This window comes from Mesoplodon densirostris, chromosome 5 (genome assembly GCF_025265405.1).
Source record: "Mesoplodon densirostris isolate mMesDen1 chromosome 5, mMesDen1 primary haplotype, whole genome shotgun sequence".
NCBI classification, from domain to species: Eukaryota; Metazoa; Chordata; class Mammalia; order Artiodactyla; family Ziphiidae; genus Mesoplodon; species Mesoplodon densirostris.
In genome coordinates, this window is record NC_082665.1 from 90,597,526 (window position 1) to 90,615,307 (window position 17,782).

Genomic DNA, 17,782 nt, shown 5'->3' on the forward strand with positions numbered 1-17,782 from the left:
TTTATTTTTTTTCCAAGGAAGCACATCTTAAAGAATTAAACAACAACTGACATACAATACAGCTATATTCATATATTTTACTAAGGAAACCCTAAATCCAATCCCAGCACCTGAAGTTAAGATCTGTTCTATAAATCAATAGTAAGCTATTGTTTAAAAGTTTACTAAAGTGGAAAGAAGTACAAAGGAAGTATTGTACATGTTGGCAAGTGTAGAGTCTGGAATCAGGAGGCCTATATTTGTAATCCAACACTCCCACTAGCCCAGTAGCCTTGGGGCATGTTATTTAATCATTCTGGGACTCCACTGTTTCATATGCAAAACCGGAATTAACAGTAATATTTACCATGCATTGTTGTTGTGAAGCCATGAAAATGTTTACAATACATTACGAAGCTCAATGTGTTAGGAAGTTGCTATAGAAGGTTTCTCCTATCAACTTCCTTCTCTACAGATCTTTGCAAAGAAAAAAATTTTTATTCAATCAATAGTCACTAATGAATGATAATATTCACTAATTAATGCTCTTTGTGCCAGATACACGCTGATGACATGGTTATGAATGAGACAGCTTTCAGGGAAATTATATTCTGAGGACATGGGTAAAAAGGTGAGCCAATGCTCTGGTAATAGTGAGAAGAAATTTAATGTACAAGGAGATAGAGTGAAGAGGTATATGGCTCCTTTGTATACAGAGACCAGTGAAACTTCTCTGAGAGATATTTGAGGTGAGATCTGAACCTGAAGAGGGAGCTTTGCAAGGATCTAAGGGGAGAGTGTTACAGAAGGGAGAGTGAGTATAATGGTCCTAAAGCTAGAACCTTCTTAAGTTCAAAAAACAGCAATCAGATTGGTGTGGTCAGAGCATGGGGAGCTCAAGGAAGAAGGGCGGGCAGTGAGGTCCTCAAGTGAGGCAGGGGACTGATCATATGAAGCCTTGGTGGACACTGGGAAACTCTGGCTTTAGCTCTAACTGTAATGCGAGGAAGAATTTGAACTGGGGAGGAATGTGATCTTGTCTTCAGTTTTGAAAAATAATTCTGGCTGTTTTGTGAAGTAGAGATTTTGGCTCAAGTGTGAGAGGAGTGAATGGGATGAGAGTGGTGGAGGCAGTTGGATGGGGTCATTTTCAGGGTATATTTCAAGAGAGAGTTAACAGAAATTACTGCAGAATAGGTATTCACCTGCAAGGAAAAGGAAGACTGAAAGGTAAAACTCCTAATATCTTTGACCCAAACAATTAAGTAAACAGTGCTGTCACTGAAAAATAAATGAAGAAGACCAAAGGAGGAGCCAGTTTGCAAAGAAAATTCAACAGTTCTGTTTTGGACCTAGCAGTATCCTAATCTGGAGTTAAGGGGCGATTTTTTTTTTTTTTTTTTTTTTTGCAGTACGCGGGTCTCCACTGTTGTGGCCTCTCCCATTGCAGAGCACAGGCTCCAGACGTGCAGGCTCAGCGGCCATGGCTCATGGGCCCAGCCGCTCCGCGGCACATGGGATCTTCCCGGACCAGGGCACGAACCCACGTCGCCTGCATGGGCAGGCGGACTCTCAACCACTGCGCCACCAGGGAAGCCCTAAGGGGTGATTTTTAAGGTGAAATTATGAATTTCGAGTTAGAAAGGATCACTTAGGGAGAGTATCGATATAGGAGGGCACAAGATTGTTCCCTGAGCACATCGATATTCAGAAACTGAGAAAAGGAGAAGGAATTTCAGACAACACTGTAAAGCTGCAGTCTGAAAAGAAAAATCATGAGAATGTTGTGTCCCCAAGGATATGTGAAGAAGAGTTTCATAGAGGTTGGAGGAGTCAACCACATCAAACGTTGCTGAGAGGCTAAGGTGAGCTCTGAGAGATATGGAGGTTGCTATGGACAAGAACACTATGATCAGATGGTGAGAACAAGAGCCTAATTTCATGGGTCAAAGAGAACACAGGGCGTGAGGAAATGGAAGTGTGTACAGATATATCTCTCGAGAAATTTTACTACAGAGGCAGCAAAAGTGATTGTGAGGGGAATGGTTAATGAGGATATGGGTTCAAAGAAATCTATTTTTCAATGGAACTCACAACAATATGCTGTCCTCTCTCTAAAAAGAACTTTTGGGGGCTTCCCTGGTGGCGCAGTGGTTGAAAGTCCGCCTGCCGATGCAGGGGACACGGGTTCATACCCCGGTCTGGGAGGATCCCACATGCCGCGCAGCGGCTGGGCCAGTGAGCCATGGCCGCTGAGCCTGCGCGTCCGGAGCCTGTGCTCCACAACGGGAGAGGCCACAGCAGTGAGAGGCCCGCGTACTGCAAAAAAAATAAATAAATAAAAATAAAAATAACTTTTTGGATTGAGCAAGAGATGGGATGAATTCTATCTCCTTTATTAACAAATCTCACACCAAATCTGTGGTGGGTATTGAAAAGGGTATTCACTCCAAAAAAAAAAAAAAAAAGATAGATGCTTAAACTGGATTTAAACTTTGTACAGTTGGGATTCCATGAAGACAATGCAAAAACACTTCTTCTGAAGTATAACTTATGTTGACTGGTGTTGTATAATCAAGTAGAATAATTTCTCTAAATCTAATTGAAAAACTGAAGCACTTCTATTTCTAGACCAGAAAATACCATACAGTGAAAAATTGACCATTTGGTATGATTGTAATCTATCGTTCTTGTTTATAGAAAAATAAAATATAATTTTATCTATCCAAAGAAGTCTCAGTGAGTCAGATACTTTAATTTATGAAAAGATAGGAAATATTTTTTGGAAATATGAAAAATTAAATTGAGACCTTTTTAACTAGCTTTATGTCAAATTTGACTTTTACATAACAGTGCAATGAACCGTTTCACTAATACCAACTAAATATGTTTTTAATGATGTTATAATAAACCTAAAATCTTGAGAGGAGAGTGATGCTGTCAAAGTATAATTGTCTCAAATTTGGAAAATAAACCATTTACCCCTAGTGCAATGTTTATTTGTGGATAAATGGCTCGTTTTCACCTTGGTATTTAGCTGATAGCAGGAAGAGACATATCCTTGCTAAAAGTTCTGTCATCATTATTCCTTATTTTAATCACAAACATCTGGTTGAGGTTTCATTCCTCCTCTATAAAGAAGAAAATGGGGCCATTTAAAAAACCAATAAAGGGGAATCTGTGTGAGACAGGCTGTCAGACTCATCTGGCCCTGGATGGCAGGCAAGCCAAGGTGAGGCACCTGCCACATTTGTACCATTGCTTTTGAGAGTCCGCTGGGACCTCCAGAGAATACTCTGCCCCAAGGGGAATTTGGTGTGAAATTTCCTTTCATATTTGTCAAGTAGATCAGTCCTGGAAATGAAAAAGTGTCTGTGATGAGGACATTAGGGAACAAAATTAGAATGAAGCTCCAGGTTACTCATTTCCAGCAATGGCTTTTTGAGAATAGAGTAATATTTACACTCCAGTCATGTGTGGGAGGATGGCCTGGAGGAGGTCTAGTAAGAGCACCTGCACTTCAGGTTGATGCTGTCTGAGACGAGGTACCACCTGCACTGTCCCCATACATCAGGGTGATCCTGACATGCCACCAGCCCTTCATACCCTCTCCTTTACTGTCCTTCTCCTCACACCCACCCCAACTTTTTACAGCTCGGTCCTACAAACCTCCTCTCCTTGACTTTGTGTTCCTCCCCTGTGGGTCTTTCAGGGAGGTCTGTGGCCTACCAGACCCACTTCACTTTTTAAAACTGCCTTAAATAATAGCCCTGGGCCTGTTGAGATGCAAAGGCCATGCAACAAGTTGCCCTTCCCTCTCTCCACTCCCTCACCATGGCCTGGCAACAATTGTTTGAGCCTGACCCAGCACTGGGCCCTCCTTAGGCAACCACGTTACCTGGTTTGCAAATATAAACTGGACCAATCTAGCTTCTCTCTCTAGAATTGGAACTGAAAAACCAACTCAAGAGACTGAGACTGTTAGCTGTCTGAGTAGTGCTGAGAGGGAGGCTGTGAGCAGGATGAGAGGCCTGCATGAACATTAATAAATTAAATCCCTGGGCATAAGCAGAAAGGCCAAGTGAACGTAAGAAGTCAGTCAGTAGGGAGAAACAGAACTAACGTGCCCCCGAAAATCAAGGATCCATGTGTGTCCATGACCATCCTGGTGGAGAACTGTCTCAGGTCCAGGAACCGTAAATCCCTGTGAGGCCAACTCTTCTGTAGTTCCTGTTCTTGGATTACCATACAATTCCACTTCTCATTAAAATAAGCCCACTTTAAGTATTTTGAGTGGGTTTCCATACATGAGGAAAAAATTCTAACTAGAAGTCAGTTGGCAATACAGGCAGCTAAGGTTGGATAATGTTTGGATACCTTCCAAAGAACTGAGGAGGAGAAACTATCTTCTCTCTGTGGTTCTCTGGGGTCTGGTCTTAAACCAAAGATATAAAAATCCAGTCACATATCTAACAACATTTAACATTCTGTGACAACATAAATCTCAGAATACCAGACTGAGGGCCCAGAGACCTTCTAGGACACTAGGCCAAGGATCTCTAACTTTTCTCACAGAATTCTTTCTTCAGTTTTACAAAGAACCTCTTTATATAAAGAAAAATATCCAACTACAGATGCTTTTGTTGGGCATCCCCTTGATACTCCCCCACCAGATCAAGAAATGCTAACAGTCCCCAGAACTCAGTTTGAAAGCAATTAACCTCTCATTTTATATGTGGACTATAAAGGATTTAAGCACCGCCCTATGGGAACATAACCACAAGGCTTTACCTCTGAAACCATCTGTAATCTCTGGCTCTACTGTACAAATATTCAGCAGTCCTATAAGAAGAAATTATTTTATATTTGTTCTCTATGTGTTCTTTTGAAAATTTCCAACATCATAGGTTTCAAAATAGGCTAATATTGGAACATTCATCTGAGACAAATATTTCCTACCACAGTATTTTTAACAGAATGCACTGAAAGTCTTTGCTAAAGCAGATTGGATTTGGGTACCAGCCCAAAGACTGAACTTTTAAGAGACGTGGAATGTGTTTCAAGAAGTCCTAAGGTGAAAACTTGAAGCTGAACAATAATGACGTCTCTGTTTTGTGTAACTCAAGTATGTCTTTCAGACTAAAAAAGAGGTACGGTTTCTGTAAGAAATTGAATGCTATAAGCATAGTAGTGTCTCTTAAATTTGACTTATTTAAATCTCAAAAAGTGGTTTCTACCACATATTTCAAACCACATTAACTTCAAAATCCATATATTCTGAAAGTAAGAAGCTGTGGATCAGTGATGAGAATAACATTCTCTAACAGAGAGGCCAGTTGCCCCAGTACCTACTCTCCCCATCTTCCCTAGCAACACAGCCCCAGTTTTATTCTGAGCAGCAATGTGACCACTTAAGCAGCTAGAGTTCCAAGCTCCCTTGCGTCTAGACGTGGCTAAGTTCTGGCCAATAAGATGTAAACAGAAGTGTTGTGTGAGATTTCCAAAAAGGCTGGTTTCAAGCAAGCTGCCTCAGCGAGGAGGTGCCTATCTTTCTCTCCCCACTGACGGCCCTCTCGGTGCCTCAAACTCAGATTGTGATGGCCAAAGATCTACAACCTTCTCCTATGACGAGGGGACCTTGAGGATGGAAACAACATAGTGAGATGTACTGCCCGAGGAGCTCTTGAGTGCCTAATTCCACACTTGACATACAAGGGGAACACCCCATGTTATTCCACTGTTCTTTGATGTTTCCTATAATATAAAATTAAACCAAATCCTAATTGATCCAGTAGTCTAACTTACAAGATATTCTTCCAGGGCTACAGCATAGGAGGTCAGAGGAGAAAGTAGATGTGATGATTACTTTTGAAGAATAAAATGTGCATCTGTTTATCTCATGCCTCCACTTGCAGCTCCCTTCTTTTAAGTACAGAAGCTGTTTAAGAACTCTGCCATCGTTTGAATAAACAACAAACCGTTATCCTATAAAAGTATTACAATTACCTAAATAATGTGAAATTATATCCAAACTCACCTTAAAACATCTCTTTCATACTTAACTAATTTCGAATATATAAGGTTTAGTTAATTGTAAATAGGGATAAAATACATTTCCCCTCTTAGAAATCTTTCTAAGCACTTGTATGTTGAATAATGCGTATTTGTTTTCTGGATAGAAAACAATTCACATATTGCTTCCTTCTGGGAGAAATAAGGGCATATAGAAAGCACTTTCACACTGATGTTTCCATAACTGTTATTGTATAGTATATGTATCTGAAAAAAAAACCCACAAGATAATCCCATCAATCAATTCTTTTCATTTTAAACATAACTGTCACCTTGTGGAGAATATTAAGAAGATTCTCTCCTTTTTCTTAACTATGAAAGACATTTGCATTAAAAGAAGAGGATCTTTATTTCCTTAGAGTTCATCTATGCCTGCTGGTTATTCCCCAGCTAAAGCCATAATCCTGTTTGCAACATCATAATCATTTACCCAGCAAACAATCAGGGTGTCACTAACAAAGAATTATGACTTTAGGTAGGGGATAAACTACAGGCACAGATGAACTCTGAGAAAATAAAGATTGTTTTCATGCAAATGTGGCTAGTAATAAATAACAGGGATGAAAATAATGATGAAACAGAATACTCTATAAAAACAGATTTGGGGAGGTATAAATAGTATGTTTTTTAAATTTCTCCTTTCTGGAAGTATGATGCACAGGGTGTTTATAAAGTACCAGTGCAATTATAATACTCAAAAACTCTGAATTTGCATGATAGAAGAAATCTATAAACACAGGGAAATAATGTTTCAGAAAGATTTTTAACAAAATTAGATATTTAGATTTTAACAAAAACACCAGCTTTATACAATATTCAATCTAATTGTCCAACTCACTGAATGCATCCTTCACTTTTGATAGTGAGTGATTTTTATGGATCATTTATGTCAACTTGGTTCTAAATTCACTAATCCATCCTTTAATTTGTCTGTATATTCCATGATTGTAGGGTAAACTCATGAGAAATGATGATAATAAGCATGGCAGAGCCCTTTACAGTTCCCAAAGGGATTTTGCACTCGTTACTGCATTTTATACTCACACCATCTTTTTTTTTTTTTTTTTTTTTTTATCTGTGCCACGTGGCATGTGGAAGCCTAGTTTTCTGACCGGGAATCGAACCTGTGCCCCCTGCAATGGAAGCACGGACTCTTAACCACTGGACTGCCAGGGAATTCCCCACACCATCTTTTGAGCTAAGTCAAGACAGTTTTTTTCTCCAATTCATGAAGAAACACATTCAAATAAGTGATCTGCCGTCTAGTAAACAGTGTAACCTGACAACCTGTGTTTCTCACACTACATATATCATGCTGTCTCCCCTCAGGAAAAGTTAGGGACTGAGACAGCTTATCAGTTGGATCCTGCACATTCATTCATTCGTTCATTTGTTACTAATGACCACCCAGTCTCAGCCAGGCACATGATAGGGGCTAAGCTAATAGAGTGGTGAACAAAACAGATGTAATCCATGTTCTATAGAAGTGTATCATCTAGTTGAGAGACATACATAAAAAAACACCCACACAAATAAATTAATAATTATAAGTGCTACAAGGAAAAAGTAGGATGCTGTGAGAAAGAATAAAAGGAACAAGGGAAATTAATTTAGATAGACGTTAGAGAGTCTCTTGAGAAGGTACATTCTGAGACCTTGGAGGTGAGAAATTGCACGTGCCCAAAACCAAGATGAGCTAATCATTGCTCGAGATCTTTCCAACAACTGAATCATAGGGACAAAGAGAACTAGTTTTTCTGAATCAAGGCATGATTTAAAATATTTGAGCACCTTATTTCAGAGATGGAGCCATTGTGTAACATTCATGTGTTTAAGAAAAAATTTCTGTGTACCTCACATATAAAACACAGAATTAGGTGGTCTTAAGGGTGGGGTGTGCCACTGGCCTGTGTTGTGTGACACACTCAGAGTGCACCAGATGTGAATGACTTCAATGAATATCAAACAACATATTAAAACTATCAAATATAATTTAATTACAATTTGTTTCCATCATGTGTATGGCCAGAGTTATAAAATTATAGAATTTCCTATGGCTATACACCAGAGACAAATCTGCATATAAACTGCTAAATCCTAACATGCATGTAAAATCATATGATTATTTGTCCAATAGTTGCTAGAAGCACACTAAACTAACTCTAGAATTAGGAATATGGTTGTGATTCTTCTAGAATGTCTGTCACTCTCTCAATTCCACAGTCAGAACTAGGTGCGTGCCTTTCACAGTGATTTTTAAGCTTGATCTCCAAGATGAGAGAGCACATTGAAGCTGCTTCGGGCAAAGTCCCTAATCTTATTTAGTTTTTACTTCCTCATTAGACTAATGGCAAATGAATTAAGGAACTTTTCTAAATGTCTGGTTATGGGAAGCAAATAAAGGCAGAAGGGGGTCTGCTCTGCCCCAGAGGACCCTCATGTTTAATTTCAATGTCGTATTAAAAGTCAAATGACAAAGTCATTGGTACACTCCCTATTTCAAATTCTGGCCAGAAATGTACTGACAACAACCAATTACCAGCTTAATTTTTATTTCAAAATTCTTATATTGTAAAAGGTAATGGCATCTTATAAAATCTCCTTCTGAGCTAGTTTATAAAAAGACTCAAGCTATGGCCAAATACACAGAAGGAATAGTAGTGGTTCTACTTTCCTAATGAGAATAAGACAACATCTCCTGTCATTTTGTCTGAGAAAAAACATTGGAGTTTTATAAATTGCACCCAGAGGAACAATTTTCTTTTCCATCAAAAGGGAAAAGGAAGATGTCTTAGAACAAAGGAGGAGAGGGAAAGCCAAGAAACTTTAAACCTGAGCAGACATGGTAAAAAGAAAAACAGTATCTTTTCCTTTCTGAACAGATGAAAAGGAAATCTCCATTTAAACTTAGATACTAAAATTCAGAAAGCTAGCAGCCTCAGGATAAGAGGCCAGAATGGCTTTTGACACAAATGGCAAAGATTCAAGGGTGACTCACTGCTGTCTTTCTATGGGATTGCAGTAGAAGTACTAAGAGAACAGTAACAATTACAGAGGAGTCACGCTCTTAATTTTAAGATATTTCTTCTGAAAAATTTTAGTCTGATACTATGATTGGCTTCCCTGATTACTTATTGTTCACTTATGTTAATCACTTTTAATAAATGGCATTTTTATGCTAAAAGACATAGAAAGGGCTATAGGTTCTCTTCACCATCATTTTCTATCCTGTCAGTAGATGATGTTTGTGAATGCCAGTACAATTTTTTGATGCTGTGAAAAAAGTATCCAAGATCGATTTACACTAAACAAGCATCAGTCTTGTGTCAGGGGTTTCTACCCAGAATCTCAGAATTTAGAATCTTGGAGTACTACTCAGAAGGGTTTGAACCCTGAGATATGACTATGCTGTGGTGATAGCATAACCAACCTGTAGGGATGTTCTTCTGATAGGTCAACAAACTCCTTAAGGGGAAAGTGTCCTAAAGTGTCACAAAGAGACATCCATAAAACTATCCTCCCATGTCGTCTTCTGCTCTTTTTAAAGCCCTTGCATTATAAAATTACATAAAACCTTGAACACCTACCAACCCCGAGATCCACTACCACTCAAGACTAGCAAAACACTTCCAAATGTGTTATTTTCTTTGGCTACCACAACAGTCCTTCAAACTATGTTTGAATTAGTCAGTGTTCTCCAGAGAAACAGAACTAACTGTGATGGCTAGCAAATTCAAAATCTATAGGGCAGGCCGGCAGGCTGGAGGCCAGGGAAGAGTTGATGTTGCACCTTGAACCTGAAGTTGGTCTGAAGGCAGAATTCTCTCTTCCTTAGAGGACTTCAGTCTTCTTTCTCTTAAGACTTTCGAACGATTGGGTGAGACCCACACACACTATGGATGGTAACCTGCTTTACTCAAAATCTATTGATTTAAATGTTAATCTCATCTAAAAAATACCTTCATAGAAACATCTAAAATAAAGTGTGACTAAATATCTGAGTACCTTAGCCTGGTCAAGTTGACACAAAAAATTAACCATCACACTGACCCTCCCCAAATAAGATACTTAGGGGATCTTTTCTGTGTTTTACTAGAACAGAGAATGGCAAGTATTATGTCCACTTTATTTTAGGTCCCTTTTTTCTCTTCCAGCAGAAACTTTTGATGTTATCAGAACTTCTATAAATGTCAAAAACACCAAAAGAAAAAAAAAAAAAAAAAAGGTGTAATCACCAAAGTAAAAAATGGATTCCAGGCTCAATTAATGATACTGCCAAGTATAACTTGGCCATCAAATGTACATTGATGACATAATTATTTAAAATGTAATTTAACAATTAGTGTTACTTTAAAGATAATCATGTACTAATTTATATAATATTATACATCAAATGTACTTCAATAAAAATAAGTTAATTTAAAAAAGATAATCATGTACTATCTTATAAGTTCTTAGAGACATAGCTATAACTTACTTTTTATCAATTTCCTTTTTTTAAATTTAATTTATTTTTTTATACAGCAGGTTCTTATTAGTTATCTATTTTATATATATTAGTGTATATATGTCAACCCCAATCTCCCAATTCATCACACCACCACCACCACCCCCGCCACTTATTTTAAATTTCACTAAATTTTACTAATATGATCTGCAATATAGATTAGTATTTGACATACAATATACCATTTGGAAGAAAAAGCCCTTAAACTTGTAATTTCACTAACTTTTATTAGTCTCCAAACCTTGAAGTATCAGAGACAATAATCAAAATCTCCAGCACCTGGACACATAATCACTTGATTACTTTTTTCAGTTGTTCGATTTATTCTGGGAACAAAATGGAAACAGTAATGAACAAATGATCATTAGGTACTCTTTGACCACGGGGGTGTAATGACATGTTGCTCGTCAAGAAAATCTTCTTCCTCCTCATCCGTACTGCTTTCAGAAACTGTCAGCCAGGACTGGGTTTCAGTATCTCTTTCAGAAGAGCTGGAAATACATTAAAAGATCAATACACAATATACAGAACCAGGTTTCAACTCTTCATTTATCTTCTGATCAATACTACACACGCTGAAGTCATCGAAGGCAGGCAGACGTGAGGGGGCCGTCTTAGACTGAGACCATAATTTTCAATGTGCCCAATACACCAAGCCTCCTTGTAGTGAGAGATCCCCATCATTCTCCCTGTCCCAAGAAATAAAGCCACAGTGGAACCAAGGAGAGATTTTATGGTCTCTTGTTGTGTCGTTCACTGATGATTCAGAAGGTAGTTCACAAACTTACAGAGCCTCCGGGTCATCGTTAAGAACATTCATCATCACATTGGCTCTTTAACAGAATCCCGGTGAATAGACTGCCAGATAAATCACCTCTTTTGTGTACAGTAAATTAGGACTATGTGGATAGCCAGTCAAGATATGCCAAAGCCAAAATTCAGAACAGCAATTTTATAGTTATTTTGTTGCATTTTAAGGTGGAAAGGAACTCGTGGAAACTCTAGTGTGTTGCTGTCTGAGATTTGGGGAAAGATGTAGAATGGGGGAACAGAGAGGAGCCTGCATAGTTCAGATATTTTGGTCCAAGTTATCCAGAATTTCAGCCGATGTATGCTATTAAATAATATCCAATAGCTCACCCTGTGACAGATAGAACTCTTCTTTGGATTTTATGCCCAACACAGGCTAAACCAGCATTTCCTAAACTGTTGTCGGTAGACCAGTTCATATCTAACTATGATTAAAAAAAAAAAAAAAAAGTTTTCACTGGTCTGAGAAAAGAAGGACAAGGTAATAACTTTTTCATGAAATTTTTAATTTTAAAGAACTGTGCTTTATTCTATTAGTATATTCTCTTTATATTTAGTACTAAATGTCTTTCCTTTTATGAAATGATGGTGAGAGCATGAAGTTGATTTAGTTACTTTGTTCCTAATGATTTTTTTAGGGAAAAAAATAGCAACTTTATATTGATCCCTTAAAAAAAATATTCGTGGTGTTAGAAATGCAAAAATCCTCAGACCACAGCTAAATGATTTCCTCCTTCAGAAAGACAAAGTAATGGACTCTTGATTCCCTTTTACTGCAATATTAGACTTCAACCAATCAAAGGAATTTACAATTCAAGGGAGTTTTATTTTACATTTATCTCAGTCTTTTTAGAAGAATCCCTCTTCCTTTTTCAGGGAATTCCAGTATGTCAAAAGTAGCCTGACATGATAGATTACTTTTCTGAAGATTTATTAGTATAACCCATGTTCCTTATAAACAGATCACCATCTCTAAATAAATGTTCTTATGTAAGGAAACAATGAAGTTATACAGATTAAAATATGCTACCATTAATGATCTAGGCTTGATTTCAAGGAGACTTCTCAATATTCTATTCTATACATTGAGTAAGAGGCTATTAATGCAAAGTGTTGAAATTCAGTAAGTTAATGAATGCAAGCAAGGCAATTGTTTTTCAATATAAGAAGAAATGCTGAAGGATTATTAAATTCCAAATGTTTTTTTTCATTTTCCTGACACACATTGTGCAGCAGAGAATTATCTCTTCACGTTAAAGTAAGAACTTCATAAGCCTTTCACTAAATCCTGATAATAGGTCAGCAAAGGACCTAAACATTTTACAAAGAATGGCCATATAAAGTATACACATGAGGACAACCTTTCTTTTTGTTGTAAAGATAACTAGTTGGGGCTTGTCAAAAATTTTATTATGCACTGTCTGTACATATAAGCTGCAGATTTAACCTACCTCTGTTCCTCAACTCCACATGGGCCCCTCACACGTGAGCTCTTACGGAAATTCCAGGTAGTCTGACTTGTATTCAGCAAATGGTTGTTGAAGGCTGGTAACTCTTCTGAGGTTAGGCTGTAAAGTTTTTCTGAAGGATCTGAAATATTTTATTTCATGCATTGTCAACACATAAATTCAAGAAACAAATGTACAGCATATGGTGCTGGAAGTTTACTCAAAGTAAACTACAAGCAGTACAAAGATGGTCAGTACAGATTTTCAATCATCTCAATTTTTTAGTGTTGGTGGGGTGGGCTGAATGTGAGGTACGTTTGATCTGAGATTCCAAATGAGGGCATGGGTATCGTCACTTTAATCACACTGATTTATTTTTAGCAAATTCTCCAATTTTTTCAGCTTTGTTGAGATACAATTGACATGTAACATTGTGTAAGTTTAAGGTATACAATGTGTTGATTAGAGACACATATATTGTAAAATGATTACCACCATAGTGTTAGTTTATACCTCCATCATTCCACATAACTACCATTTCTTTTTTGTGGTGAGAACATTTAAGATCTTCTCTCCTAGCAACTTTCAAGTATACAATACAGTATTACTAACTATAATCACTATGCTGTATATTAGATCCCCAGAAGTTATTCATCTTATAACTTATTCATCTTATAAGTTTATACTGTTTGACTAACATCTCCCCATTTCTCCCACTCTCCTCTCCTGGTAACCACCACTTTTCTCTGTTTCTATGATTTTGGCCTTTTCAGAGTCCCCATAGAAGTGATATTTGTATAGTACTTGTATAGTGTAGTATAGACAGTATTTGTCTTCCTCTATCTGACTTACTTTACCCAGCCACACTGATTTTTTAGTATACGAATTTTGATTTTTTGACATTTTAAGTGTCAAATGCCCTGAAAATTCCCAAAATTCCAAAGAAAATCAAGTGAGCCTCTTTAAAGTTACAATACTGGGCAACTCCTAAACTTGCCTGAATGTTAAATACTTTATCATATCTTTTTATCTTCTAAGAATTAAAAGGTTTCCCCACACACAGTCTGAGGCAATGGTTAGTCTTGGAAAAGCTACCCTTTCTTTTTAGACTTCCTTGCTTTGTTTGGGTAGGTAATAGCCATGTGTATGTGAAAGGGGTGAAGCCTTAAATCTTCTTCCTTTTCATGAATCTGGCCGGTGATTCAGCCTGAGTAAGGACAAATAGTGCAAGCTAAATAAGCAAACGTATAAGCAAACACATCTTTATATGAACTACCAAAAAGTCAACTATAGAAATAAATACAATTGCTATGTTAGGTCATAATGCCCTCGTTTTGTCATTGATAAAGTTGTAAGAGCCATCTAACTTATACATGAGGTTATGTTATGCAGACTTTTAAACTGTTAAAACTACTGGCTGCTGTTCCTCCCTTCACTCTTATGAAAGCGCCAAGATCAGAAGGACCAAACACCAAATTGCGAGTATTATACACTTGACAAAAGATACTTTTGTGGTGGGGGGCTGGTTAGAAATAACTTGAAGTTTTTAAGCAAGCAGAGCTTCCCCTACAGAAGGTAACTTAGATTATTCCTCCTGCAAGATAGAGCTCAATACATTTACGACTGGAAGTGTCCTTAAAATCCCAGTGACTTCTAAATTACGATACGTGGAGAAATTCAGTAGGTTGAGGGATAAGGCTGCGGCTCCCACCACCACCCCAAAGCAAGCCCGACAGCTTTCCCTGGTCTCGTTTATGTTTGGGAACTCTCTATTTGATTAATTTTGAGAAAAACAAAAGATTCCTCAGCTATAATTTTTGTCCCATCCCCACTTGCTGGAGATTAGGAAATTGAGGGCCCTCCGGGGATTGATAACTTATTCAAAGTCATGTAACTACATAACAGAAGAACTGGAACTCAAACTAAGCTCTTTTAGCTCACCAAAATAATAAATCACTATGTTCCAGAATCTAATTCTTTAGCATTAGGCTACTATCTTCTCTCCTGTTTTTCCACAAGATGAAAGAAAACAGGCAGGCAAGGTCCCTTCACATACTCCAGTGATAGAGAATGTTACCCGTGGGAAAGCAGTCAATTCAGAATTTGGAATTGGTAGAACCACAGTGCTAAAACCCAATGGTGATACTTAGATCTAAGGAATCCCACCAGGAGAGATATTCAACCTCTGTTAGGCATTTGAGTCCTAACTGAATGAGTGCAGAGCTAATTCAAAATGTGAAAATAGGATGAGACTATTTTTGTAAAATTATTCATTCTCACAATTATATTTCAGAATACCTTGTGAAGTTAGCAGGAACAAAGGTGACATCACTTGACTTTCAAGGCAGAGAAAAATAAAACTGCTAACAAAAACCCTACTGCAGGTTAGCATTAAAACCTAAGAGGTCAACCGTACAAAAACCTAAGTCTTCTGATTTTCCTCATACAGGACCAAGGAAGACTGCATTGATGTTTACATTGGAGATTTTACTTTATAACTGTCAAGTCAGCTGATTGTTGAGGAGTGGACTGAAATTAAATCTTTTCTATCCCTGGAGTAAGAGTGTATGTTCTCTGATCACTGAAGAATCTCTTAAATGCAATAATAAAGAATGGCCAAGGAGGAAAATTGACTAAATACAAAGTTCTACAGTGTATTTCTAAAACTCAGGTCATTTAAAACATGTACATAAAACTTTATTCTACGGGGAAATAAACACATATGAATATGGGGATATATGTATACATATAGCTGATTCACTTTGTTATACAGCAGCAACTAACACAACAATGTAAAGCAATTATACTGCAATAAAGCTGTTAAAACAAAAAAAGAAATGAAGTAAAGAAGAAAGGCAGGACCAAAGAAACAGGTTAAAAACTTCAAAGAACAAAAACAAAGCAGACAGGCTATTTCCCAATAAGGAATTCATCACCAACAACAAAAACAAGAACTAGATACACATACAAAGGGCACCCCAATGCTCGGGAGGTGTGACACCCAGGACCCTCGCCCTGTAACCTGTGAGCCTGTGTCCAGCCTGCCAGCGTCTTCCTCCTCACCCACTGTCTTGCCTTCTTTATCCTCCATCCCTTCTCTCCTTTGCCTTCACTCTGCCCACACCCTCTCCCTCTCAAGTCATCACAATAGTGATTTGAAGGAAGGATTTCACACTGTTTAAGTGGCACTGTGGTCTGGTGGTAAGACAAAGGAATGTGGGGCAGACTTGCCTGGGTTTGTGCCTGGGGACTTCTGAGCACCCAGGGGAGGCAGTTACTGCACCATCCAGAGCCTCAGTTACTGTAGCCACACAGGGGAGACTAAAAGCAGCACCGGCCCCATCTACCTCATGCCCCATCTACCTCACGGGGTAGCTGTGAAGATCAAATGGAGCAACATTTCATGGAAGAATAAACAGTGATTATTACTACTCACTGAATGGTTTCATATTCCTTACATCAGAATGTATTTAATATGTTGACTTTCACTTTTATGTGTCAATTTTTTTTTCCCGAAATTCAGATGCCCTAAAGCAAACAGATTGCCATTCTAACCCAACTTAACCTGACTGTCTTTACAAGGGTTATCTAGTTAATTAGCTAACTATAAATCCTGATTAGCCCTTTTACAGTTTAATATCTTACTTGATGGTCAACCTTCTAATTACTCAGGAAACTACTGCCTCACTCTTTTACTTCACAGGCAGTATGGCTACATCTGCTAGTATCAGGTAGACTTTTATTCTTTCTTGTTTAAGAAAAAGTCTTTTCCTCTCTTTAATTACTTGGCTCAGTACCTTTGGGCTCATACAAGTATAAGATTGCCATGGAAATGTAAGCACCACAAAAACTCTTAAACCACAAATCAGAATGAGTTTAAAACAAATGAATCATTTTTAACTATTGAAAAGATGAATGCTTTACTGTGCATTATTACTGATACTTTCTTGTAATGCGTATCTTCTGATATTTCCAAATTCTTCAGGCTATAACAATATCCAAAAACTGAAAAAGTGCCTTGGTAAGTAAATTATACTGATATGTTGAGTTCATTAAGGGAGTGACTATAGTTTTATTTACAAAGATATTTGTGGAGGGAGTAAAAATACGGCCTGAACTATAGCTAACTATAATCCTCAAAGTGCCCAGAAAAAAAACATAGTTCTAGAACAGAAACAGCTTTTATATGTTTTTGACTAAAAATTGGACTTGTCAAGTGCACCATACCTTACTGTATGTCAAAAGCACCACCCATTGGTTTCTTATATAATTTAACAGTATTTTCAGGACAGACTATGTGCTGGGCACTTAAATGTTAAAATGCATGTGTGTGTGCATGTGTGTGTGTGGAGAGAGAAAATTTTTATAAATATAATATTTAATATATACCTGTACTCAAATTCAATCATTGAACAATTTTATGATAGGGCCTATTATCATACTCATCTTTCATACATGGAAACTGATGCAGCGTGAGTTTAAGAAAGTAATTTGCCCAATGTCAAGAAGGTAGGAATTGGTGGTTCTAAGTTTCAGAGCTGGACCCCTGGCCCCAGAGCCTGATTCTCAACCACCCTGCCTTGCTGCCCCTTGTCTCCTGATTCAGCAGGAAGTTGTATCTGCAACCTGCATACATGTGCGCGCACACACACACACACACACGTGTGTGCACGCGCGCACATCCCTAGCCCCCTGCCAGCCCCACCTCCTTTTGAAATGGCTCTACTGTCAGCTTCAGCAATCAGAGTCAAAGGAGAAACTACTCAATGTATTATAGTTATTTTCTGTCTTTTCTTCTCCAGGCTCCTTGGCTCTTTTCCTAGAGCTCAGAGGAAGCTGATGTATCTATCCTAGAGCTAACAGAAAACAAGCCAGAAGGTTTGCTGCTCACAAAAAGGCAGGTTTCACAGGGATGCGAACTCATATATATTTGCTTAAGAGTCCAATTGTGTAGCTGTGTCTGTGT

At 37.9% G+C, this 17,782-nt stretch overlaps 1 protein-coding gene across 1 annotated transcript in view; it reads right to left on the reverse strand.

Annotated features, from left to right (window-relative positions):
• Window positions 1–10,922: 10,922 nt before the first annotated feature.
• Window positions 10,923–17,782, reverse strand: part of ZBBX (zinc finger B-box domain containing) — a 112,534-nt gene continuing 105,674 nt past the window's right edge. The window contains exons 19-20 of the mRNA XM_060100018.1: window positions 12,820–12,958; window positions 10,923–11,049 (exon numbers count right to left, since the gene is read on the reverse strand). Coding sequence (XP_059956001.1) covers window positions 10,923–11,049; window positions 12,820–12,958 — 266 coding nt within the window. The remainder of the gene's footprint in view (window positions 11,050–12,819; window positions 12,959–17,782) is intronic.